The sequence below is a fragment of the Orbicella faveolata genome, unplaced genomic scaffold, assembly GCF_042242905.1.
Source record: "Orbicella faveolata isolate gen_17 unplaced genomic scaffold, um_ofav_v1 contig_24, whole genome shotgun sequence".
NCBI classification, from domain to species: domain Eukaryota; kingdom Metazoa; phylum Cnidaria; class Anthozoa; order Scleractinia; family Merulinidae; genus Orbicella; species Orbicella faveolata.
The window spans coordinates 17,978,490-18,005,385 of record NW_028301552.1 but is presented as its reverse complement, the minus strand read 5'-3'; the positions used below and the strand labels follow the sequence as shown (position 1 = coordinate 18,005,385).

Genomic DNA, 26,896 nt, shown 5'->3' with positions numbered 1-26,896 from the left:
TATTCTCCACTAAGTAAAGTCGTAGATGTGTTTACTTTTAATTGAATTGTTATACCAGTGATGACAAAGCACGATTGAATCTTCAGACTGGGTGTCAACTTAAACCACGTGGTCTCATTAATAGAGTCAGGACCACAGGGCCATATCCATCGCATGATAAGACTTGTGTAAAAAGTCTCCACTCAATGTTTCAAGAGCCAATGGCGTTTCGAAGTAAAAAAGTCAAAGTGCAGCCAATTGAAACGTTCAGCTCAGAAAAACCTGATGAAGAAATCGTTCAGAGTGAAGACAGCTTCCAACTTGAGTTACAAAACGACAAGCATTCACGTCGCAATTTACACTCCATTCCAGAGGAAAGCTTCAAAGGAACACCTGAAAGTTCCAAGAGCTTATTGAAAGATGATTTGACGCAGAATTCTGTCAGCATCGAAAGAATTCGAAAGGAGGTTTATTCTCTCCGAGTCCTGGTTGCAGTCTTAGTGGTCACCTCCACTGTTTCACTTGTCTTAAACATTTGGATCATCAGCAGGGACCGTGGACAGAACGATGATTGCAGTGTTAATCGATTACCCAGAGGTATTTGAATAGCCTTATTTGACGATTTTGTGTTCACTGGTTTTTTCTATTATTATTATTATTGTTATTTTTTTTTTTTTTTTTTTTTTTTTTTAACTGAATGATATTGAGCTATTCTGTTTCATAATTTTACCATTATATCAGTTGGTTTCAGTCAGTAGAATCCCTTTCTACCATTTTGTACACACGGATATATTTCAAGCTGAGGCCTTCTCTCACCCTACCCGAACAATTTAACCCCTTGTTCCTGAAACGTTTCGATAAGGTCTAATTCACATATTTTAAAGCTTATTTCTGTAGCAGGTCAAATATTTAAAGAATTTTGAAAAAGAGTTCACCTGTAGGGCAATACATCGACAGAATAGCAACCGTATTTACCCACCGCATAGCATAACGCGGAATTAATTAACCTGTTTTCAAGTCAAGTTTATACTGATACTGAGCTGTTGGTAAAATTAAATTTAGCCTAAGTTTTCTGTTAGTCACCTTAGCTAATCTAATCTCGTACACAGCAGATATGCATCGATTCACCGTTTGGTTTACAGGTTCCGTTATTTCGTCATTAACAGGGCGTGTTTGATGTGTTTTAAATTGAGGAGATTTACGGAACGCAATGTATCTGTTTTCGCACTCAACAGGAAAATCTGTCGGCGACACAGAGAAACTCTGGGGAAGTCTGAATGAAACCAAACAAGAAATTAGAGAAATACAAGCCAAGAAAAACAAACTTGCTGCCGGAGGAAATACGTCCTTGGACGGCGATAACACCTCCGGAAATCCTGAGAGCTTTTTTAATTCAACAAACAAAAGATTGGAAAGGCTGGAAAACGAGTCACGAAATTTGATCGAAGACATCGAAAAGGCGGCAAAAAATCTCTCACGCACAGAGTTAGAGGTGAGGGCACGTAAAAATTAAACTCAAGCTAAGAAGGTGTTTGTCGAAAGAAGAAAGATTAAAACTGCTTCGAGTCTGTTTGTCTATCCTGAAAGTCAAGCATCCCAGTGAAACCGTTTGTTTGCCTTTTATCAGTTGACTAACATCTACACGTGTACAACCTATTATTAGAAACTTTATCCCATAGGCAGTTTCTAATGGAACTTTCCGGAAACATAATAGCACTGAATATTATACCCACAACAAAGATATGACATATTCACTGCTTATGAAGAAATAGTTTGAAGTAACAGAGAGTTAATAAGACCTGCACTGAATGTTGCTTACAAGTGAGAATGAATTAACACAGCATTACTTTCTCTCGAGCCGCACCCTGCATTATGAGCTTTCAGTCATCGGATTATTTATGAATCCTTACGTATTTCTTGAACATTTTTTGTCGTGGTTTGTATTACTATATTTATGATAGGAGAACAGTCAAGAAGAATTTAGCAACGCTTTATACTCAGTTTATATGCTTAATGGTCAGTCTAAAATGCAAGCTCAAATTGTTTTAACTGTGGCAGTTCTTTCTAGTCGACATAGTTCCGATATTATTGGAATTACATTAAAAAAATGAAAATCAATGGTCACCGACACCAATGAATTGACATATACTGACAACTGCGGTCGGAAATGTAATGGTAATTCTGATACGCTAATCTTTGCATTTTCTTGTATTAATCAATTCAGATATCGATGGTAAAGGAGGAGCTACAGATTGAACTTGGTACGTTGCAGAAGCACATTATGCTTTTGAACACGTCTCTTTTAGACAAGGTAAATACATAACATTTAAATTCACTTTGTTTTAAAAAGATTACTTGAGCGTCTTGTTTTCACTGCTTCTCCAGATTTGTCCTTTTCCTCTGCTATTGGAGAATAACGGTCATTATTAAGAATAATTGCCACTAAAAATCAAAGAAATCGTGGCCACGGTCGAAAAATCGATTTTGCTCATAATTTGCCAGTTTGAAGGCCTAGGTAAGTAACTGACGGAAATCAAGTTAGTTTTTTGAAATATCCAATATAACGGCAGAAATTCACGAAAAACGGTTATCGCACCGAAAGCTTAGATTTCACTTCGCGGTAACCCGAAATTTTACACTTTTCAGCTTTTTGCTACACAGTCGTTTACATCGCTGTCAAACGTTCTCAACTTTAAATGTATACATTGATTCTTCCTTAATCAAAAGATAGAGATTGGTTTTATTTCTTGTGTTTTCTGGCCGAACTGAGCCCCGATTAAGTAGACATACTTTTCCAATTAAAACAAAACTCAAACGTTATGCAAATTCAGTGAGGAAAAAAGCTGACCGGTAGTGCTTCAAATCGTCTGATATTCTAGCAAAAGACAGTTCAGTCGATGCATTTTGGCTTACGGGTTCATTTTTGTGGGATCTACCAGCAATTTTGCATGAACGCCGATCAAAAATCGAGAAAATTGCAATTCAGCTCCTTTGAAATTTGCAATGTAACGCAACACGCTAGAATAAGTAAAAATCTTTTGTTGGCTTGAGACAGGACAATCAAAGCTTATTAATGTCTTTAACGGTTGAAACGCTTTAGAAATAATATTTAACTTGGAAATTGCCTGTAATAGCTAAAAAACACGAGTAGAGCCAAACTTAATCGCTCCCTAACTCTCCCTGTTTTGTGTCACGCATGATACACTTGGCCGATGCTACAATCTTGGAAATGACAATCTGTGGCGAAGGTCAAGTAATTTATGCAGCTTCGGGATAAGTGACGGAGTGTTTGAAGCGTTCAAAGTATTTCCCCACCAGTTGCTCTTAGATTCCCTTTGCGTTTAGATAACTCCTCCCAGAAACAATTCAAATCTGCAGGAGCAAGGATATTCGGGACGGCTAAAACGCACTGTTCAGTTTTCTCAAATAACAACGCGTACTAGAGCTTTACACTGCAATCCACGGTGCTACTATGCAGCGAGTACGTGACGGACTTGGAAGATGCGTTAAATCTGTAGAAGATGATGGAGCTTTCTCCAGAACTCAACCTTCAATCGCTTTTTCAAATTATGCGATATTCAGATATCAGTTTGCTTTCCTTTGAAGCTTCGTCCAGTACAAAAAGCCTACCTTTGCATTCAGCTCATTGATCGGGGTGGAAAAAGAGACGCCAGTATCAGTTTCATGATCTACTTGCAGGGCGAGGCAGGAAGAGAAAAGAGTTGAATTGCATTGATAACGCTGGGGTGGGGATGAGAGAAAACTCCTGATAAAAATTGCCTTGTTTACAAACCAAATTTGTGACGCCACGGTTGGTTTTCATTGCTATTTAGCACTGAAGCATGAAGCATTTTTGTAGCCAATGACATGTCGGTATATCTTTAAGCTACGTTGTGGTTTACACTTCTGAAAAAATTAGTGCTACCTACTCTTTATCATGCTTTATCATGTAGTCTTGTGGATCGTTTTATACCACCAACTACTGCCTCATTCAGTTGACGAGCCTTTCTTCGACCCTGGTTTAACAAGCTTTTCAGTTCAAATAATTAACAAGAAATAATTCGAAAACACAAGTATCCTGTAAGATGTTGGATGTTGCAACAAGGTGGCCAAACGTAATTAAGCAAATTGCGTGTGTGCAACATTGGTGACATTCTTGCGCGCGTCAATTTTTTTTCCCTTGCTTCTAGTCCAGTTCTGGCCCTTTCTCTGTCACGAAACGTCGGGAGAGAGCCGAGAGAGAGGGACCCTCCCTCTCGACGTTGCTTGACAAGGAGAGGGCCAGAAGAGGACTACCTTGCTTCTGGATAGTCATTGAGGGTGTGACCGTTAAAACTACGGAAATTATTTATTTATTATTCCTAAAGTATTTGCCTACCTCGACTTCCTTCAATGATGAAAACTTTTAGCACAAGGACTGGCGTGTTGCTTTTTATCAGGTCAGACTGATTTTAAAGTACAAGCCAGCAGGTGCAAGTCAAGGAGGAATATGTGTTGTTATCATTGAGGAGAGTTTCTGGTTCTCTGTTCATCAAAGACTTCAGTCGTTACTGGCGCGCCTGAGCCCACAGGGAAGAACTGTTCTGAATCTTCTATTATAATAAAGTTTCCGTATAACGCGCGCTCTGATTGGTTGAAACAGCGTGCTTTATCAGAGAACAGAGCACGGGTTGATGACGGTAAGTTGGCTTCCAAGTTTTTGCTTCGGAATTTTGACAAATTTGACCCAAATTAAACATCCCCTGTGACTCAGACAAACGCACTGGAAGCGAGCTATTTTTCTGCAGTAAATATGGCTCACAGAGACCATTGTTAGCAACAGTAGTGTTAAAACTGTACTAAAATAACAAGTTTTGCTAGATTCCCGCCGACAAAACATGTATAGCTGTATGCTCATTTGCTCAAACAACACTTACATGCAGTGTAGTAACGCTCGTTCTCCGGTCATCTCAGCGAAGTAAACCGACGAGTGGTCAGTGCAAAACTTGCTCTGATGTTCTCTTCTGTGCTCGAAGTAGAACCAGTGGGAGCCGTTAAGTCTTTCTAACTTTTACGCTAGTTCGGGCAATCTTGCTGCATGCGGCTACAAGCCGTAAATAACTGTAGCTCCTTTCAAATTCAACCCGGCATTTCGCATTTTCATCCACAAGCTTTGAGCTCCGCGTTTCGTAATTTCCACTGGAAAAGTGCTCGTTTTCATGGGCCACAATACGACCGGATTCCTCTGGACTATAAACCTTTACCTGCCTTGAGATCCGTATTTAAAAATTAACTTAAAAGCGAACTTTGAAGGCATCGTTCTTCTCTCGAAAGCCGCTCAAACTTCTCGAAACTGAAAGCTTAGCTGAAGTCCAGTTTGTGATTGACAGCTGTCGCTTCGTTAGCCAATCAAATTATTTGAACAATTCTAGCAAGGATTGTGATTGGCTTATTTTAGCGTGCTTTATCAGAGAACAGTGCACGGCTGACGCCACTTTTGCTCGTTTGGAAAATAAAGTTTGGTTTGAAAATTCAGCTGAATGTGTAGGGAAATTATCTGATTCTTTATCATAAAACAAATAAAGAAGCCTCGACTGTGCTCTGTTCTGTTGTAAAGCACTTAGGAAGCGGTAGAGCACTCAAGAAGCAGGGAAAAACACTCGACTACGTCTCGTGTTTTCCCCTACACTTCTTTCGTGCTCTACCGCTTCCTGCGTGCTTTACAACAGAACAGAGCACAGTCGGGGCTTCTTTATTTGTTAAGTAAATTCACGGACTTGAAAAAATTTCCATTTGCCGTGTGTGTAATTTCCACAGATCCTTGAGTGACATGAATCAACTTCTGGACCTGTACCTAATCAGGAGCGGGTCATGGGCTCCTGGCCTAATCAATGAGATTGTTGATTCCAAGAAGTTTCTCGGTTTCTCAAAACGCACACATTCGCCAAAAATATTCTTCACGTATGTCTCAATGCGATAAAATCTGAAGGACTTTTAGTGGCTTTTGATATCCTTGTTACACTGTATGAGCGGTATGACCGTAACTGCGTGCCGGCACAAATTCCACCGTATTGAAGAACGAACTCGTGCGGGGCGTCTTTAATTCATCCAGCTTACTTCGATTCTTCTTTGATAAGTGCGTTGTTTGCTTGGTTATCGATACAACATTAACTTTTCGTGGGAATAGATGGCCTCCTACTAGCTGGCGACGGCATAAAGCTTGTAATCCCTAACATCGTTCCAATATGTATATACTATTGGGACCTTTTTTACTTCGTTCAGCGGGTTAACTGGGCAATCTTCTCTTATTAATGCATGATTTCGCAAAGATCTTGTTATTAAAATTTGACTCATTTTGAACGGTGAAAAAATGGTTTCAAATTCCCCTTGAAAAATCGCTCGAACGTGACACTGGGCAGCGAGAAGATGGAGAGTGCGATTTAAAAGTTTGGTGTTTCTTTTTCGCTTTTTTTTAAACTCTTGTCGGCGATTTTTTTTGTAAATAAAATACTAATTTTAAAGCTTTTCAAATGTAAAAGACATTAGTAGGCTTTGATTGTCCTGTCTCAAGCCAACAAAAATGGTCTTACCTATTTTAGCGTATTGCGTTACATTGCAAATTTCAAAGGGGCTGAATTGCAATTTTCTCGATTTTTGATCGGCGTTCATGCAAAATTGCAAGTAGATCCCACAAAAATGAAACTGTAGGCCTACAATTCATTGGCTGAACTGTCTTCTGCTAGAATATCAGACAATTTGAAGCACTACCGGTCAGCGTTTTTCCTCACTGAATTTGCATAACTTTTGAGTTTTGTTTTAATTAGAAAAGTATGTCTACTTAATTGGGGCTCAGTTCGGCCAGAAAACACAAGAAATAAAAACAATCATTATCTCTTGATTAAGGAAGAATCAATGTATACATTTAAAGTTGAGAACGTTTGACAGCGATGTAAACGACTGTGTAGCAAGAAGCTGAAAAGTGTAAAATTTCGGATTATCGCGAAGTGAAATCTGAGCTTTCGGTGCGATAACCGTTTTTCGGGAATTTCTGCCGTTATATTGGATATTTCAAAAAACTAACTTGATTTCCGTCAGTTACTTACCTAGGCCTTCAAACTGGCAAAGTATGAGCAAAATCGATTTTTCGACCGTGGCCACATTTTTAGAATTTTCTTTGATTTTTACTGACATTTACTCTTAAATTCTCAGCTTCGGATAATACAATTCTAGCTTTCTGATAGGTTCACTGGATCTCGGTTACCAACCATTATACCTGCGTTTGACCTTATATGGAGATGAAAGCGGCAAATGTCGCTCGGCATGAGCTTTTTCGCATGAAGCGAAGTTTCGTCGACAAAAAAAATGGATGAAAAAAAGCACATTCGGTGAGCTATCTACACAGGAAATACAGGAAATTATGGACAATGCCGTCCCAGTAACAACAAAAAAGCCACAAAGTTCGAGATAAGATTATTTAACGGTACGTATAGTTGCAAAATTAAAATATGACCGACGAGATTTTACGCATTCATGAAGATTATGTAACAAAAACAAATTTTACCTTAACAGAATGGCTTGCTAGTGGCACCAAATTTTCAAAACTGATATAAGAAATGTCAAAAGAAGAACTGAATGTTCAGTTGAAGAGTTTTTACTCGTCTGCGAGGAAGAAAGGAGACACTTATTGCAAAAGTTCATTGATTAAATCCATTAAAGCCGCCAGTTGGTCATTTCCTTCGCACGCCGCCGCCCAACAAACTGTTTTCCATTATCTCTGACCAGGCAAACAAATTATTAGAGCACATGCATTTGTAAAAGGCCGCAGGAAAACAGGCATAATTGCCGGCGTAGTCCAAAAGAAACCAGTTTCCAATGAGCAGATGAGGAAACTGTTCGACTAAGCAAGCTCGGATCGGCCGAGAGCAAGAATTCCGCACAGCTACAGAGGACGACCTAGTTTCATCTCAGTCTCTTTTTGGCCGACGACGACGAGAGAATCAACGATAGCTAGCGCCAACAATTCTGTCCTTGCGAAAAACACCTTAAGGAGTTGAGTGTTTTGAGCTGAACCGAAGTAAGCCCGGTGCTTTACCAGCCACGAAAAACCACCAGGGTGGCCTTGGAGATTCTGAAGATGAACCTGACGCTAAGATAGTTTCTGTCCTTGACTCTAAAACTGACCAACAATGAGCTCCACACATACAGCTCGAAATGCCAAGGCTTTCAAAGCAAGGGAATCCTGAGAGAGATCTTGTCGAGAATGATTTTGGCACAACGTCTGTGTCACATGGCGATCAAAGTTTTCCGCAGCATTATTACAATGGCAATGTGCAAGTGCACAATTATTTGGCTCTTCTCCATGACTCGAACTTGAACGCTCTTCAAACTTTCTGACCAAGGTTATATCTCCTTCATTTGATAGACGTTTCTTGAATTCTACTTGATTGCAATTTCATTCAGCAAATTCTCTTGCTTCGCTCTCAAATTTTTCATTCAAGTAATTTTACAAACGGCGCGCATGTCATGTGATTTCCCACTTGTTGTTGTTTTTGTCACATCGACTTCCGGTCGTTTTGTAAAATTAAAATCCAATAAAATTAAGCTATATCTCCAAGAATACAAACGCACCGAATTTAATAAAACAATTATTCCATTCGCGCTTGTTGGATATGAGATTGGTTATAGCCAACTCGGCCCTACGGGCCTCGTCGGCTATTTACCATCTCATATCCAACGCGCGCTCATGGAATAATTGTTAAATAACGCCCATTATTTTGATTGTCAGTCCAGATATGTGCTTGACAGTGACTTTAGTCATTCTCGAAAACTGAACTACCAGGGCACTCTCTCCTTTTCGACAATTCCCCCCCTCCCCCCCTCCCCCCCCCCCCCCCCCACGTACTATCATTATTGTAATTTTTAAGTTGGTAACTTTCTTCTAAATGGAAGGAGATAATGCAGAAGTGTAAAAAAAGGAAAGAAAAGGGGTAACACGAGAGCGCCTGAGGCTCACAATATTCAATATTACCAACTTCACTCCTTAGGGGAGCTTAGCGCTTCCACCGCTGTTCTCCACTGCACTCTATTTGGCGCGATTTTCGAAGGCGGTCCTAGGGTTGTTTTCTCTAAGTTTTCTTATGAGATGCCCAGTCCACTTCCTGCTCTTGATAGCGTCCTCTTGGTGGCTTTGACTACTTTTCTTCTGGAGTTGGCATTCAAGGTTACCGTATACCTTTAGAGGTATCTCTCTTCGAAGCGATGCAGCGCGTTCGGTTTAAACTGTAGATACCTAAACCCCATATCAAATTAAAGCTTATAGAGCTGGATATCAAACTGTACCAAGAATTTTGAAATAAAATGAATTGTCGAATTTTTTACGACCTCTCAATTGCGATCGTCCGAATCACCTTTTAAAAGCTAAAAGTCAAAGCGAATCTCGTTTTACGCTTACTTCATTTGTTCCTCAGTTTCCGGACCCAAAGTGCTAGAAAACGTATCTGCGATTCGCCGTATTCAATTTCATTGAAAAGACACAGAACATTTTCGAAATAGGATAAAAAAATATTCAGTGATCGTAGAAAAATCGCTCTCAGAGAAAAAAATATTTAGAAATGAAAAATTTGCAACTGAGTTTTCCTGTTTCTATGTCAAACTAGCTACTGTCCAAATTTGAGAGCAAACGAACAAATTCCCTTTGCCTTGTAGCTTTCTAAAGGGACCCAAAAGATGATTCGGACGCTCACAATTAGAGGTCGTGACAAATTCGGCAATTCATTTTATTTCGGAAAGTTCTTGGTATAGTGTGATAGCCAGCTCTGTAAACTTTAATTTGATATAGGGTTTAGGTATCTACAGTTTAAACCGAACGCGCTACATCGCTTGGACGCCACTCTAAAGGTGCTCTTAAGGTATTCGGTAACCTAAAAATGATTGCATCTTTGCTATGAAACTTAACAATCTCATTATGTGGTCCTATGTGGATCTGTGCAAGCACATTATGGTCCTCATGTGGGTTCTAATCTTAGCTTAACTTTCCCATAAAAATATCATCAACACTTTGTAAGTCATAAAACCGAATCAAGAAGAGTTTTTATTTAAATGATCTCTACGTTAAGAACGGGTTTTATTGCAACTGTGTGATTAATTTAAAGAAGAAACAAGTAATAGGGAAGTAAGGGAGAATTGATAACAGGATTTTCGTCCAATTGTTAGATCAACGATGTTAGTAAGAAGACTGGCCCAGTTGGACCGCCAGGCCCTCCTGGAAATTCAGGCATCAATGGAACTCGAGGTCCCACTGGTGCCATTGGTGAAAGAGGCTTAAATGGCTCTGCAGGGTCCCAGGGCCCTGTCGGACCCCGCGGAAGTGATGGTTCTCAAGGCCTTCCGGGCAGTCCAGGTCCACCAGGCCCTGGAAACCTGAGTTACTGTCATTACAAAATGGAGAGTTCTACCGGTGTCAATAGTGGTTCAGATGCAAACGTTGACGTTGTTCTGAAAGAATTGAAAGTAAGTTTGTATGCAATTCGTGTTATTACGCATTAGCGACTACTTCTCGAAAGCGACCTCCTCCTTTCGGGCACGCGTCCCATCTTGCTGGATCTTGTTTCTGTTACCGGAGTATTTCTTCTCCCTGTCGGGTGGGATGCTGGTCCATCGCAGGGTTAATCCCAGAATTAATTGCCATGGCTTTTTCTAATACACCGGAAGGGCTGGTATGTTTATCAGGAATTTCCGCAACTGAGGGTAGCTCTTTAACGACGCGGTGATAGATCAAGACTTATGAACTGATTGTGGATGTTTAGAACTCCATTCTCTGTCTCGGTTTGGGTGCTTAACCAAGATACATAGCCTGTCGTCACCTGTCTAACTGGATACTAGCGAATATGGTGTTGAAGAAACTTGAAAAATAGTGGCAGAAGAACTTGGGATAACTTCAGCCTACGTAGCATCCTATCCAGACGAAGAAACAATACTCGGAGAAGTACCAGTTTTGAAAATCCAATGCTGTCATTTGGTTTTTTTTGGTAGCATATAGTGTTTTGGAACAACGTAGAGAAAATTCGGTCTAACGCATCATAAATTTGATTAAATGTATGGCATGAATAAGGGGATGAAGAGAACTTAACTTTGGAAACTAATGAGATCTTTTATGTGCAGAGTAGCTTTACGGTCGCATCAAAATTTTAGTATGGATTGTTTAAGCAAAAATGCATGAATTCCTCCAGCATTTTTAATTTATGGTCTCTAGTATTGTTTTGGAAGCTCTCAAATTGCATTATATAGTCTTAAGACTTGTGGTTATAACTCGCGACACATACGAGCAATTCATACGATTTCCTATAGCGACATTACGTAGGTTCTTCTTCGAACATACATTTGAAGACCTGGACTATTAGCTGCTATTGAGTGCCCTTGTTATTTCTGCATTTCAATTCATTGGTGTCTTCGTTGTTATTCTTTCTACCATTCCGCAGGATGTAAAGATTATTGGAGTGACCTGTTCATCGAATGACGCACAGATGCACACCTTATCCAGCATTGTCGACCAAGGATTTCGATACTACAGTTGCCGCTGTCGTGGAACCATGGGCCTTGGTGCTAGAAACAAAATGGTCTGCTACATTCATTACTGGGAGTGTCGTTTACTCACATGAAGGGAATTACTTGGTCCTGGGAAATGCATTATCATTTGATCTGTGATTGTTTAAGTATTCTTTGTGTACTCCATGTGGGTACTTTGCCTTCAGAGAACCCGTTAATTTGTGAGCGACTGGTCATTGTCCAGTCCGCGACTTACGTCCAGTTGTAACTTATTGACTGTAGGATAGCGTGGCAACCTTTTAACACTTCTTGTTTTACTTGCATCATACGAAGTAATGTAATGATATTCGATACCCTGAAAGACATACATGTAACATTTGATTTCACTTTCTTGTTAACTGATAAAATAATAAACTGACGATGACAGAAGTTACTGTCGAAACATGTATTTGAATCTCAAAAGCGTTGTCTTTTAAAAAAAATGTTCCTAAACTGATACTAACGACCGCATTCACCCTTTAAGCCCCAGTTACGCATATACGCGTAATTAATGGTCGTGCTCTTTGTACCACTTGTGACGTCATTAATTTAAATGTCACCAGATATTCTTGATAAGCAGATAGTAGAGCTAAGATGAACCTTTCGGTACAACGGTCGATTTTGGATATCGACGGCATTCGGACGTAACAAATTGAAAAACAATGTTATCAGTTTTGGTGCAAAAATGGTGGTAAAATGGTCCACTATGCCTATAACTGATCAAGGTCCACTTCTCATAATTGCTCATAATTAAGTCCAAATTTTGGCTTATGCGCATGCACCGAATTGAAATACTGCACAATTTTGTACCTAATCTTCGGGAAATCTATCTTTTTGGTAAAACATAGCTTTTTTAAGCAAGACTTAATTAGGCCCATTTAGCGTCACGGCAGCCAAAAAAGCTGATTAAACGGTATTTTTTGGTGAAAATCTGGTCCCAAAAGGGTTAAGTCGTTTAGCGTTTCAACAGTATGGCTGGGTGTGTGGTATTCCAAGGGGAAAGAGTTTCGAGGAAAAGACGGATGGCATTTTGTAACCAAGCCAATAATTCTCTATTTTCACTGCACGTGACTTCATCAAAATCTAAAGTCATAAATGACAGGCAACTCTACCTTTCATCGCCTCTAAGAATCCATATCTTCTTACAAACTTTCCATCTTGAAAAGTCTCCTGGATATGTAAAAAAAGAAGACTCATCCCTCGAGTTTTAGCTATTAACGCAACTAACGTCTTAGAACAAGTGTTAATGTCAATTACAGGAGGGCAGACGACCGATTAAAAACCAAAAGCATATTCAAGATAGTTCCATTTATTTTTGACTTCCATATTTGTACTTCTCCAAGGGAGAGAATTATGGCGTTTCCACGCTGGGCTCTGTAAATTCGTGTACAAAATTTTGCTGTTAATTCGGGTACAAAATACCACTGACGTTCGGAAAAGTAGATTGTCCTATTCATCGTTCATTACATTGTTATTCCATGGTTTCGATTTTACTTTTCAGTTATCCCACGAAACCTCAACCAATCAAAACTATTACTTGAATGGGGTACGACGTGATGTTAAACGGGAATAACAGTGAAACTCGATCACAAAGTAGGCATGTTTCGTTTTCAAATTTTCGATTTCAATAATGATAAATTTAGAAAGTGGCGATACAAATCCAACGTCATTAATTCTACTGCACCTTAACAGAGGATTCACTCACCTTTTGGATTCAAGTACTTTAGATGTTTCTGTTGCTAGCGATAAGGGCGCGACGGTAGTGTCAACCTTTTAAAACCTTCGAAAGACGGTTAAGGCGGGCTTATAAATTGAATTAATCAGATCCATAGTGACGGATTCAAGACATTTTACAGCTCATAAAGGGTATTATGCATGATACAGGTTTCTCTGTCCTAAATTGTAAACAACTTTCAAATTAGAAAGCCTTCTTCTGTTATTAAAATTTATTTCGAAAATGTCCCATCAGAGACAAAATAGAACCAAGAAATAATCTTAACTTCGCTAAAACGACCATACCGTTATTTATCGCTGCCTAAGCTATTATTTCTTCTTTTTACATTGCCTGCTTGGAATCACAGCTCGCATTCTTAAAAACATGACGCTCCAAGTATACGTTAACTCGATTCACAACAACTTACCTAGAATTTGGTTCCGCAGAACAGCTTGGGCTGCAGTAGAGAGTAGCCTTACTGCTTCATTGCTTTCCTCTTCACAACATTTTCTTGCTGTTTCTCTAGAGCGTCACTTCTATTTGCTCTACATTTCTTCTATTCTATGGCATTACCAAATGGTCTAGCTTAGTATTATTTAGTGCTCACTATGTGCTCTGTATTGTATATCTGTGTTTGTGTGGCCACCAACCTAAAACTTGTATTAATACATCTGCACACCTGGCTGCCTGCCCTTTTTAACTCTCTAGCTATTTAAGGTAGCCAAGCCCCTAACTCTATAAATATACAATATTTGTAGAGACTGAGGGGAATAAAGCTTCTTGTTGTTGTTGTTGTTGCTGTTGTACGTTTTGGCCAACACTCAACCGCTCCTTACTAACACCACGCAAAGTGAATCAAACAACGTACAGTCAAAATAAGCTTGTGTCATTCAAATGAGTTTGTCAAATCACACAATATTTCGTGACATGATCTTGCCATTTTCAGAAAACCACTCGATGGTCACAATATGACAGAACAAAAGCTAGATTCTCTTCTGTTGGAGTCGTAACTATGATAATACTACTTTGCGAGCTTTTATCCTCTTGGAAATGGGCTTTATATAATGATCCCTATCAGTTTTTCCTATTTAACCCTTTGACTCCCAAGGACGCATATAAGCGTCCGGGATGGTCGTGCTCTTTGTACCACTTGCCACGTCATCAATTTAAAAGTCATCAGATATACTTGATAAGCAGATAGTAGAGCTAGGATAGATCTATCCCACAACAGTCGATTTTGGATATCGGCGGCATTCTGACGTTGCAAGTTGAAAACGTTATCAGTTTTCGTGCAAAAAAAGTTGTAAAATGGCCAATTATTTATTATTTATTATTTTATTATTAATTATACCTATAATTGATCAAGGTCCCATTTCCAGACTTTGCCCATAATTAACAGCCAACTTTTACAGCAGCCAGAAAGAATATGACATGCAAAAGGTAACGAGAGTTAAAGGGCCGAGAAAAAGGAAAGGAAAGGGCAAGAAGAAAATCTGGGACAGGCAATCGCACTAAAAAGTCCAAAGTTTGGCTTATGCGCATGCACCAAATTAAAACATCGTACATTTTTGTACCTTACCTTCGGGAAATCTATCTTTTTGGTGAAAAAAATAGCTTTTCCAGCAATAGCATTTTTGTGAAAATTTGGGTGTTTAAGGGTTAAAATGTAAACGCCTACATTAATTTTCCGGCCGGAAGCCACGTAACCTAAATCACTCATTTTGGGCGTCAAAGGAAACTGTCAGCTTTGCCTTTGCCGTTGTGACTATAACCATCCCAATCTACGCGCGGTCAATATCCCTACCGTTTCAGTCACGTGACCTTGTCGTTTAAGCCTGGCGGGTTCACATTTGAGATAAGCAAGAGCGTAAGCGCAGTCCTAGAAAAAGCAACATTTCCTTTTTTCTGGTGGTTGCGTTTATACTTAATTCACTAATCTTATGCCTGTATCACAAGTGGTACTGGCATGAAATAGGCACAAGCATCATTCCAAGAATTCAGTCATTCGCCATCTTATTCCTCCACAAACGTGACGCGCATTGCGAACACCTATGCGCTAGTGTGAATATCCTCGTGCTTTAGTCCATTCCCTGCACTCTCCCTTTCCCGCGATATATGGGGGTTGCCAAATCCCCCTATAGCGCGGGGAAGGGAGAGTTCAGAGACTGGACTACCTTTTTCTTGTGCTTACGCTTTTGCGTATCTCACAGGTGTTATACCAGGCTCTAAAACTAGTGTAGTCACCTAGATTCACGAATTTGTGAAAGGATTTTGTTGCTCGTTTAATTTAGCGTGATTTTTTGTTGTCCCTTTCGCGGTCCAAAGGTTGAACAAGATAAATGACATGTATTTCTCTTTTCTGTATTTTAGTTTACGTCTGACCGTGACTCTTTTCGAATTTTATTGTCTTTTTTCATGAAACATCGATTGATTAGTCTTCGCATCGGTACATTAGAATTTGTTATTGTGTTTTTTTTGTTCTAACGCTTCAGTTTGTTTCCACCTACAACTACACTGGTTTGGTCAATCTTCAGCCATTTTACTAGGGATATGTTTGTGTGAGGAATGATACTTTCGATACAATCCAGTCGTCATCTTTCAGTTTTTTTTTTTGTTTGTTTGTTTTTTTTTCTTTTTCAAGCCTCTAGGCTGCAGTTAAGGAATGTACAAAGAGCGAAACTTCGCGATCTTGGGACATGAAGAAAATTGAAAATGCTAGGATTTTGAGCTTTTTGGAGAAAATGTATCCTCCGACTAATAATGTACAGATTGACAAAGTAAACATAAAATAAAATATAACCTCGTTCATTCCTCTCCGGTCTGAAAACCCATGAAAAGGCTATGCTTTAGCAGCCCCTTAAAAGCGAAATTGCTTGAAAGTTGCAATTTAGTGCCACGCCTCTTTCTCACCATCAACAAACAGCTCAATCGAAGATGCAAAGTGTTGATTTTAAAGATTTATTAACGAATCTGTGAAAGGCTACATGAATCATAGCTATTTTTTGAATCAAAGTTACAGGATGAGCACCTTAGTGCTGAGCCCCCTTCTTCTTTTACTTCTTTAGAAAGGGTTTACAAATGAGCTCCAAACCACCACTGAGTGGTCGAATCAGGTCCCTGGTTGCAGCGGAACTTTGGGTTGATGGTACCGTAATAACCAAAGTTGTCCTCGCTTGATACTGCGCCAGATCTTGGGTCAAACTGGCAGCCGGAAAAACTGCTGTCAATGTGCCAAAACACAGAGGTACTCTGCCAGACACGTGCCGTCAGATGCATGCGCATGTGCCCGCGGATGTTCACGTATTCCACCTTCATGCACTTGCCAGACCCGGTAAAATCGACCACGTTGAAGTCCTTGAAGTTGCCACGGACGTAATCTCTGAAATCGACACCATAGGTTGGGTAGCTGCAAGTTGCCCGCCAGTGAGTGGAATGAGCTTGCAGTGACCTCATTCGTGCCAGGCTCAGGCGGTACAGATTCCAATTCTGGGCGTTCTCGTTCACTGGAGCGTTGCCGTTAAGGGGAACAGTGCGGAACTGAGATAGCGCACGATGCATGTTAGCCCAAGACATCACCAGTGTCCACGCTGTACCAGGCTCGGACTTCAGATCACAGTAAGCAGGGTAACTGTTACCAGCGTTGTCGTAAAGTTTGTACATGCCACATTTGGAGTCACCTCGCTTTAGATAATCAAGGCAGGAGGTAGGACGGAATGTGTCCTGCGCTTGAATCTTTGGTTTGGGACAGTTATCTCCCTGGAAACAGAAATGAACACATTTTATCATTCTGCTACTGGTGTCCTCTTGCTTTCCGGTATCTCTCTGTACATTTCTTCCCAAAGCACAAAACCCAGATGGACTATTTTGCTACGGTTTTTGCTAGTATCGACTTTTAACGTTAGTTGCAATTGACAATTTATTGCCAAGCTGTCTTGAAATACAATATTAAACTTTAAGCTATCGTAACAAAAATTCCCTGAGTAAAGATGAACGTAAATTTTAGGAGTCGTAAAAGTTTAACGTAGTCTCATGATCAAAGATATATATATCTTACCTTGCATCCCACGGTAAGAACTCGTTTTTGTAAGTTTTGATCGTCAGTTGAAGCAATTGCCTAGAAAATAAAGAAACATTTCGTTAGCTTTAAGGCTATCGACAGATTAAGCCGAAGTTATTCTTTACCAGCCAGCGGCATTTTTTTTTTTTTTTTTTTTTTTTTTCATCTCATTGTCTTGCTAATAACACTGCGAAGAAGGGGTGAGGGACCCAAAGAAGCGGTAAAGCAGCGAGCGAAACTAGACCACAAATATTCCTACAACGGTGATTTTTATGCCATCGAAGCGACAAAACATCGGTTTTATCGTTCAAAAGGTACTAGAGATTTTTTTTCTCAGCCAAAAATGCTCTTGCTAAACGATTTCACCCTTTAGACTTCGCAGCTTTTCAGTCTCTTTATTGCAAGAAGAATCATTAACCCACCGACATCAAAAATAGAGGCGCTATTTTGTTTCCGCAATTCTTGAAAGATGTGGTCGTAGAGATCACTTACCAGGAGGATTCCACTTAGGGCCACGATCATCTTGAACGCCATAGTAGTGAGTTATTTTAGTCGGGAAGTATTGTTTCAAGAAAGAAACTCCTCGTTCGTTGGGGCAGAGTAATCTCTTCAACAAGCTCCTCGACTTTCCTTAGGGAATGTATACGTGTACAAAAGGAGTAAACAAATGTAAAACACGAAACCGTCCCACGGACAACACGTTTCGTAAATGACTGAAAGGGCACACAAAAAGATCTATCAGTCAAAATCGTCACCGCTATAGACAACACGACATTTTTATCGTTTTATTTCTAAATCAACGAAGACAATTTTAAAACGTAGAAGGATGCATAGCGCACGTCTCTACGTTCTTACTTATTTCATAATATTTTATGACAAGAACCTGGTTCGAAAAATGAGGAGGTGGTGTGCGCGGCCTTAGAAAGAGCTCATTATCTGTTGCAAAGACAGCACACTTCATTTAATTGGAAGGCTTATTTCTCGTTAGCTTGTTGTCACAGCCATAATCAACCGATCATTTAAAGTGTCAGAAGAATCGGTGGTGTACGATGCACCCTCCTAGTTTTTTACTTGAGAAATTGTTAACTTCGACCAGGTTGATTTCGAGAATGTGGAGTTAACTTGAGTTTTCTGCCGTAGTAATGGAATGACCTTGGTCACTTGGTAACAGAGATAATGGACCCAGGGAACATCATGTCACAATATTACTTCACGCAACTCTTGCGGTGTGAACGTGTCATTAGTTAAACAAACATGAATGAAGGAATACAGCATAATGATGTCGTAACGACTTCCAAAGAATCTATCCCTTTCCGTTGCAGGCGGTGAATTGCTCGTAACTAAGACCTGTTTGTCTTGAAAACCGGCGTCAAAGACTCCGCGTAGTTATATAAGGTCTGCTATAAACCTCATTGCGAACTTTCTGCCTTTCGACAACTAGGAAATGAATTCGGCAACGTAAACCGCGATGTTCGTTTTTCTTTTATAAAGCTAACATTTGCGTCAAAAGGAGTTTGTTCTCAACAGCAAAAGTAAACCTAGACAGAGTGCATTTGCATAAACAGTCTCGCAGGTCAAAACAAAATCATCATCATTCAAAACCAAAATTATTTATTTGCGTGACTTTTAATGATAATAAAGATATGCTCGATCATCGCGGTCATACACGACGTACACAGCAATCATTGCAATGATAATGTCGTCATCGAAGAAATGCAACTGGATGTAATGTTTTCTGCCTCGATATCAATAAAAGATATGCCAGTTAAATCCACCTTGAAATCAATCTACTACCCGGATGAAATAAGTTCTACCTTAATATCGATTTACAACCGCAATGAAATAAATTTTCCCTGATATCAATTTACTACCATGATGAAATAATCGCAGAAATCATACCCTGTAGAATAGACCAAGGCATAAATTTATTCAATATAAGACGCTTAGATTCCGCCGTCCCTACCTGTGCGTCACAATTGAATAGCTTTGAATCGGGTATACAACTGAACTGCACCTCGAAAGCGCACAACTCTCAAAATACCTGGTCCCGGAATCAATTTACTTCCTTGATGAAATATAGTCTACCTTAATATCAGTTAAATACCATGCAGAAATACCTGTAAATCCTTCCGTTGACAACAAATTACTACTGTACAAATTACCACTAGGTAGTAGTTCTCTGACGAGCGCATCAATGAACGTTTGTCGTAGAAAAGGCTAGAAGAGGCTTTATTAAAGCATGTTTGAGGTTAGCCACCGATGTTTGACATTGTATAACGAAAGGCCTGTAGTTCTTTAGTTTTATCTTTGCGGTTTAGAGCCGATTCCCTTTCGGTAAATCTATTACTTGTTAAATTTACTTTTCTTAATTTCATCAGTGATACTTTCCGAGAAAAATCAACTTAAAGAATTCGACGAGTTTACATTGATGTGCGGACAGCCAATTGCAACAACACCTTGTGACAAATTAAAGTTAAATACTATTTAACTTTAAGGTGGCTCAAAACAGTTTTCTTTTTTTTTTTTAGACTTATAAAACTAGGTGCGATTCTCCAGGCTTGCAACTTTACTGTTTTGAATGGCTGTGCTATTTTTTAAGGGTAACTCTCTACTGTGCTTTTCATTGTGTTTAAGTCAAAATTTAAGGCCGCACTGTTCTGTTGCCTAGCAACAAACTTGACCCACTTTTTACCATCAATTGCATCTATCTTAAAAACTAAGCCGGTGACCCTGTAATTTTTTTATAAAAATATTTTTATCACACACAGAAGTTGAAACAGGCAAAATTATGATAAATTCTGTGGAGAGGATTTTTCTTAAATTAAGAAAAATGGAAATTTCCAAGTTGGAGAAATTCTACTCCACAGTCTTTTTTACAATTTGGCACACGCATTCTGCTTTTGGTGTTGAATATTTTTATGTATTAAAAATGTAGAGTCACCGGATCAGTTTTTGAGATATTAGCTTCGTGGATAACGTATTTTAACGCGCGTTCTACCGCAAATCAAAATCTCCACTTTACAAGATCGCCGATTGCGCACTCGTGAAGGCAGTCCGCTGATCAGTTAAGCCTACAATTCCACGCGAATAACCGCGACTAGTCCGCGAATAGTGTTTTCTTTTTCGCTGTTATCGTTAGCAGCATAAGCGGGAAAAGAAGAGTACCATAAATATCCGGAGGAGAGACTAGCCAAGTACAAATAACGAAGAAAACCTGAAACGTACTTTTTTTCCTGCTGTTTTTTAGATTGATAGCCGGCGCGAATTACCATTATTACTGACAGTAATTCAGAGATCAGTGAGCTACATTCGATACCCGGGTGGGGAGGAAAGGGACACTCGAGGCATTTGTCGATGGTGTCTGATGCTGGAAACATGAAATTTTGGGTTTACAACAGAAGATATTCAGTTGGTATTTGGCCATCTAATTGTAGGTTGGGTACTAGAACAACCTTTCTTATTCCATACTATACTACGGATTTGATTATTCAAATGAAATTTAATATATAGATTTAGCCGAGCCTAAAAGCGGAACTCCTCAGTTATTTTTTCGGAATGCTGTTACTAATGAAAATAATCGAACATGTATGTGAGGTAAATTGCGAACTATTTAATAGTTTCAGCTGGAAATAGGATCACATCAGCAGATCGAGGTGTAAGATGGTGTGATTGTGAAATATAGAGCCATGACTTCAAGGATTTCTGGGAAGCCACTAAAAATCTTGATCACATAACAGAACTGTCTTCTGTGCTTTTTGGAGGCATTTCGTGTTCTTTCCTACCTCATTCAGAAAGACAAGACATTGTTATTAATCATTATATTCTTTCTTAGTTAACATGGGGACTCCCACACAAAAGAAGTTTAAACATTTTTTTGCTGTGGGGACTGATTGAAATGCAGTGGTTAAACTACTCAGTCCCTAAATCTCTACCAAATGAAATCTCGCAAAAATACCAAAATAGTATACATATGTGAAAAGTTGTAAAGTTTTGTTTTCTAACTTGTCCCCAAAGGTACATTTAGCCATCTTCACTTTTGTCTGGAGTCTCCTCCTGCTGAAAGGGTTTGCAATAAGCAAAATCACTCTTGCATGAATGGTAATTATGATATTTTTTTTGCTGATCATGAATACTTGCATAGGCTTCTAATAATAATTTTATTATTCAATTTCAATGTAATTTGTTCTTCTTCTTGACTGAGATTGTGGACTACAGGAGCTGTTATTGGGTTCCATTAATTAATTTTGCTATGATTAAATTATAACAAGAATTATAAGCAAGCTAAGAGTAAGTTATATTATGTACATGTATTTTGTCTGCACTACACAACCAAATGCACTCAAAGGTTATGAGGCATAGGTACATTTGTCAGAAGAGCCCAGCATATCCAAGATATGTTTTGATTGACACATCAATTAAGATAACTTACAGCAAAATGGATAAACAATACATCAATATCCTACATGCACCAAACTGGACATAGGGGTTATGAGGCAATCATTTAAACAACAGATTGAAATAATTTATAAACAAGAGAACACTATTTGTACAACAGTAGGGAACAAATTAGCCTTATTGGACGTTGCAAATGGCAAGGCTGTCTGTCTCCATTTCGTGTTGGCAAAATATTAATTTATGCCATGTCCAATGCAGATTATCACAAAATTGATTTACAAACATGATAAATGTCATTTTAAAGCCTAAAAAGCAATTATTTAAATAAACCATGAGTAAATTATCTCTAAGAAAAACTGATTAATTTAACAGGCACCTTAAATAATTAGTTAATATATGTGTTTCTTAATAATGTAATACAGTGTATCTGTCACAGTGTTGCAGCCATGATATTACAACACACAGGATGGGTTGCAGAACTCAACTTCTAAGCCAGTTTATTCAATGACCAGAAATTATAATCCCATCAAGTTGTCTGTAAATACAGAGAAACCAAACAAATCATTGCAATCTTAAGTAATAAATTATTGAACTCTTTTGCATGTATGTACGGTGTATGTTCCATTAACATTGGGGATCTCTCAGAAGCTGCATCCATCATAAATTAATTTGTTCCTGCATGCATTTGTTTATAGAACTTTTCCCACTTTAATATCTCTGTCATACTTCTAGTGATCTCTGTGTTCTACAACAATTAGTACACAAGAAAAATACACTCAGTAAGATATTGTTTACAATAAAAATCAATGCCTATAAGCAATCATAAGGACTTTAAATTTATATTTCTTCAGAAATATCTCACCAGGCCATGGTTGCTTTGAAAATCTTTGATGTCTTAATACAGGCTGCCCATGTGTAAACTGTTCATATATTGAATGACAGGAACAGACATGTAATCATACTGTAGCTGCTACTTGAACACCACTGTTATTCAGATAAAAACACATCGATTATAATTTATTATAATCTTTACACACTAACAGATGACATTCCTTTCTTTGATATACAGTGTACTTCATTGTTAGTTGTTTACTGAGTGTTAGTGAATCAAATGCTAGGGGCTGGTACCCCCGGGGGGGCACTGCCATATATGGGCTATATAGGTATGTACCGCTGTGAAGGATATGGTTTTCAAGCAGTTTACTCTAGGATAAGGTATATAAATCAGAGTGTTTGAGAATAGGATATCATTTTTCACAAAATTGACTAGTTGGTTGAAGATTTTATTTAAACTAAGGAAATCAGGAATTGCCACTCAAAAATATAAAAAAATCAAATCAGCAAGTTTAAATTTAGGCAAATCAGCCTCAACAGTGTCGATAGATGGGGGGATTTGGGGAGTTTACTCTAGTATAGGGTAGCAAAATTCAGCTGAACTAGCTCTGGTATAGGCTAAGGGTTCCAGGGTCCAAGCGGCACATCCCCACCCAGAAATTCCCAAAGTACCTCCCCCGGGCTGGTACCCCAACTTTCACAGTGGCAGGCTCTGCCCTTAGATGCAGAGAAAACTTAATAACTGAAATGAACTTGGCGACTTGCTTTTGAGATCAAATACAATTTGCTTTAAACAAGAAACTGGAACATTGCAAGTTACAACAATGTGCCCAGTCCCAATCAAAGGGCCATTCAGGCTGTTTGGTTGTACATATAACTGTACAACTGCATATGAGTTCAGCTTCCAAAAGAAAATCAGAGTTTGTCAGGATAAATACTGATGTTCTTGCTTACTACATGTAAATCTGAATGTGCAGTACCAGAAGATATTCACACCCAACACCCATTCATGGCCAGTCTTCAAAAATTCCAAATTAAAGTATCAGGAAGATAGAGCTCTAATAGAGAAAAAAACCTCCATGTGGGGTATGAATCTTTTCTTGAAGAAAACAATGTCTGAGAAATCATTAATTACAAAATAATGTTTAAGAAATATCTTACCTGGTAATTCCAACTTTCAGAATATTTTGTAATCTAGACTGTCTGGCCACTTCATATATTTGACAAGTTGACACTGGGCATGTTTGTCAATTTGTGGGCTTCAACATCACATTACAATAGTAGCATTGGTCAACTAAAAACAGCATAATTTGGTTAATTAATATACACTGTACATTATTACGTTGAAATATTGGTGTAGATTGTTGCACACCAACAGATACAGAACCATCACAGATATGATATGATATTCTTAACCTCTCTGAAATTTCAGATTATTCAAGATTAACATGCACATACATCATTAAGGACAACCCTAAAAAACTGAATCCGGAAACCAGAATCCGGAACTGGAAACTAGAATCCTGAATCCAGATATTATGAATGATGATAGAAATAATTCACTTCAGCAATGTCTAATAAATAAATATGGGGAAAAACTATTTTGCTGTTATTTACTTTCTTGGCTTTACTTCAGCTACAAACTGTAATTGCTAAAACATTTTCGACTAGTTCTGAACAACCCTTAGCTATACATCTGGCCCAATTGTTCAAAAGCTGGATAAAGCTATCCATTGGGTAATCACTTTCCAGTCAGGGTTAGTGATTTTTCAGGTGGATAGTTACTCATAGCCTGCGAGCAGGCTCTACTATCTGTCTCTAGTGCCTGAGCAGGCTAAATAAGTGTCTAGTGTTTTTCTGCATGGGCATGTCAGCGAGTGCCTTCATGCAGCTTTACCGCTCATGTCCCTGGCCCAAACACAAGAGCCTGCTCAAAGGCTTAGTTACACATCTTTTGTTCAACCTGGCTCTGGTGAGAGTGCAGTTCTTGTCTAGATCAAATTGCTATGAGAAGACTGGTGAGTGGCACAATAACAACAAGCTATTGTGGTGAGTTTCTGGCAGTCTTTAAGCATCTTTTAACAACATGTGGTCCGATCTGTTAGCAAGTGAGAAGCAGACGGAGGTAATTAAAGTGTGCAACATTTCTATGAATTGTTTTAATATGATGGCTGCCAAGAATATGAAATGCTGATTTGTCACAGTATCGGTGTGGAAATAGTGTTGATCCGGAACTAGTTTGGTATCTGTTGGACAAATCAAATATTATATTAAGATGAGCCAGGTTAGCCTTTGAACTTCGAAAGTGGGGGGCGTGACCGTCAATGTACAGGGGGCTGCCACTGACAGACATCCTGTTCTCTATGACATTTTCTATCTTGTTCAGTATCTACTAGACATAAAGGGTAAATTTATACCTCTGGTAAATTGCAGATCACTTATTAAACAAAATGGCAAGAAGATCTTTTAAATCTGATAACCGCGCTTTTAAAATTTAACTGTTTTGTTAATACTACAGTCACAATGCAGTGCACATTCCAAAGCAGTCCTTGATGATTCACTGATTACTGTAAACACATCACTCGATCAACACAAACTGTGTCATATCTTATTGCACCATCAGTCTTAGCCTTTGCGAAATCTATGATGATGTAATGGTCTTAATCTGGAAGTTCCCTCGGGACATGCCCATGAATGATACAAAATGCTTTTGATAATGCTTTTAATAAACAGCTTTCTTCCTGAAATGTCAAAATTTAATTTGCTTGCGCTTTGAAGTGGTCATGCAAGTCACACAATCAGGGGGGTTTACGTTATCCACAGCTAATTTTGGAACGGTTGTGTTTTTTCTCCTAGCACTGACTTAAACATTGCAAGTTCTGGCAAGCTCTTGTTTACCTCGGCGAATACTTAATTTTTCTTCAAATCTCTTAACTCACTGCGATGAAACAGCCAAAGAATTCACTTCATTTGCCGAAACCCACAAGAAATACTCACAAAATTGCACATAAATTAATGACCATCGCTTCTGGCAAAATAAACTTGCAAAGTAAACATGATCTTACAGTGCATTTGTCATGTACCGAAAATGACAGATGCAACGTCAGCGCATTCCATGGCTGATGTAATACCCTTTTTTAGCGTTGTTAGCGTATTTATTATTTCCCTTTGAATCCAACGCTTCGATAAAACCAGAAGAAATATATATTATACACAAATAAAGAAAACAATATCCGTAACATTGTCCTTGTATTAACGTTTCAACAGCTTATGGCGAATAAACATCACAGGTTGCGTGATTCAAAATTTGGCTGAGAGGAAGTTTGGGTCTGGTCACCAACCACAAAAAAAAAAAAAAAAAAAAAAACACTGGTAGAACATGAACTGCGCTCGGCCCATGGCCATGCAGTTAATTGCCAGCAAGCTTATTTTAGACGCTCTCAGGGTGCTTGGAATTAAATTATGACGCACTTTACTAAGATTCTCATAATTATGGCCCTCACTAGAAATAACGGTTGCACGAGTTTCAACAGATGGGGAATTTTTGTGTCAGTCTGAGGCCCTTTTTACTTGGCCGCTTACTTTTTACAGGCAAAAACCTAAGCAAAACAATTTTCGAGTATTTGAAGAACTTGTTTTCTTCGATTTGTGGATTCTGGTTTGCGGTTACTGGATTCCAGTTTTTCGTTCTGGATTCTGGCTTCCAGTTTCTGGGTTTTAGGGTTGCCCCACCTTTAACAGAGTGTTTGCTTTACATTCAGTTTACACATGGCTGTTATCCAGCATAGGCAGACTTATAAGTTTGCCTTCAAAAATAAACTGCAACAACTATTGCATCTTTCAACACCTATTCTTGTGATGAAATGGCACAAAATCCAAGTACAAGAAGTCAAAAGCATAAAACAAACTTACCCGGTATTATGCTTACAGTTCCTCTTACTGTCTGCATTTGCCTTCCATAAACTGGTACTGCCTGGACATTGTACTCACTATTTTTGTGATCACACCTTAAAACATCACTGTTATATAATTTGTCCTGAAAAAGAAATGCATGAAATGTTATGCCTTTGGCACTCACCAAATACCTTTACATGATGTACAAAGTACACCACATCAACATTCACAATTCTCTTTACTTTCAATGTAACTTTTTTTGTGTCATTTTCCCTAACTTGAAGACAGGACTTCCATATAATTTGCCTCTGAAATCTCTATGAATTCACAGGGAGTGATAACAATTAAATCGTGACTAATTTTAGCAAAGGAGGCATTCAAATGTCAGATTTTAATGTTAAGTTTATAACTTTACATTACTCTTCGTATATATATATATATATATATATATATAACCTCCC

At 38.7% G+C, this 26,896-nt stretch overlaps 2 protein-coding genes across 2 annotated transcripts; one reads left to right on the top strand and one right to left on the bottom strand.

Annotated features, from left to right (window-relative positions):
* The first annotated feature begins 130 nt into the window (after positions 1-130).
* Positions 131-11,950, top strand: LOC149110700 (uncharacterized). The gene is made up of 5 exons (XM_089291189.1): positions 131-576; positions 1,215-1,471; positions 2,204-2,290; positions 10,171-10,467; positions 11,436-11,950. The coding sequence occupies exons 1-5, from the start codon at positions 186-188 to the stop codon at positions 11,613-11,615; spliced, it is 1,212 nt and encodes a 403-aa protein (XP_089147315.1). The 5' UTR covers positions 131-185; the 3' UTR covers positions 11,616-11,950.
* Positions 11,951-16,199: 4,249 nt separating this feature from the next.
* Positions 16,200-17,979, bottom strand: LOC149110699 (uncharacterized). The gene is made up of 3 exons (XM_089291588.1): positions 17,805-17,979; positions 17,310-17,369; positions 16,200-17,011 (listed from the first exon to the last, which is right to left on the bottom strand). The coding sequence occupies exons 1-3, from the start codon at positions 17,844-17,846 to the stop codon at positions 16,328-16,330; spliced, it is 786 nt and encodes a 261-aa protein (XP_089147714.1). The 5' UTR covers positions 17,847-17,979; the 3' UTR covers positions 16,200-16,327.
* Between the last annotated feature and the right edge of the window lie 8,917 nt (positions 17,980-26,896).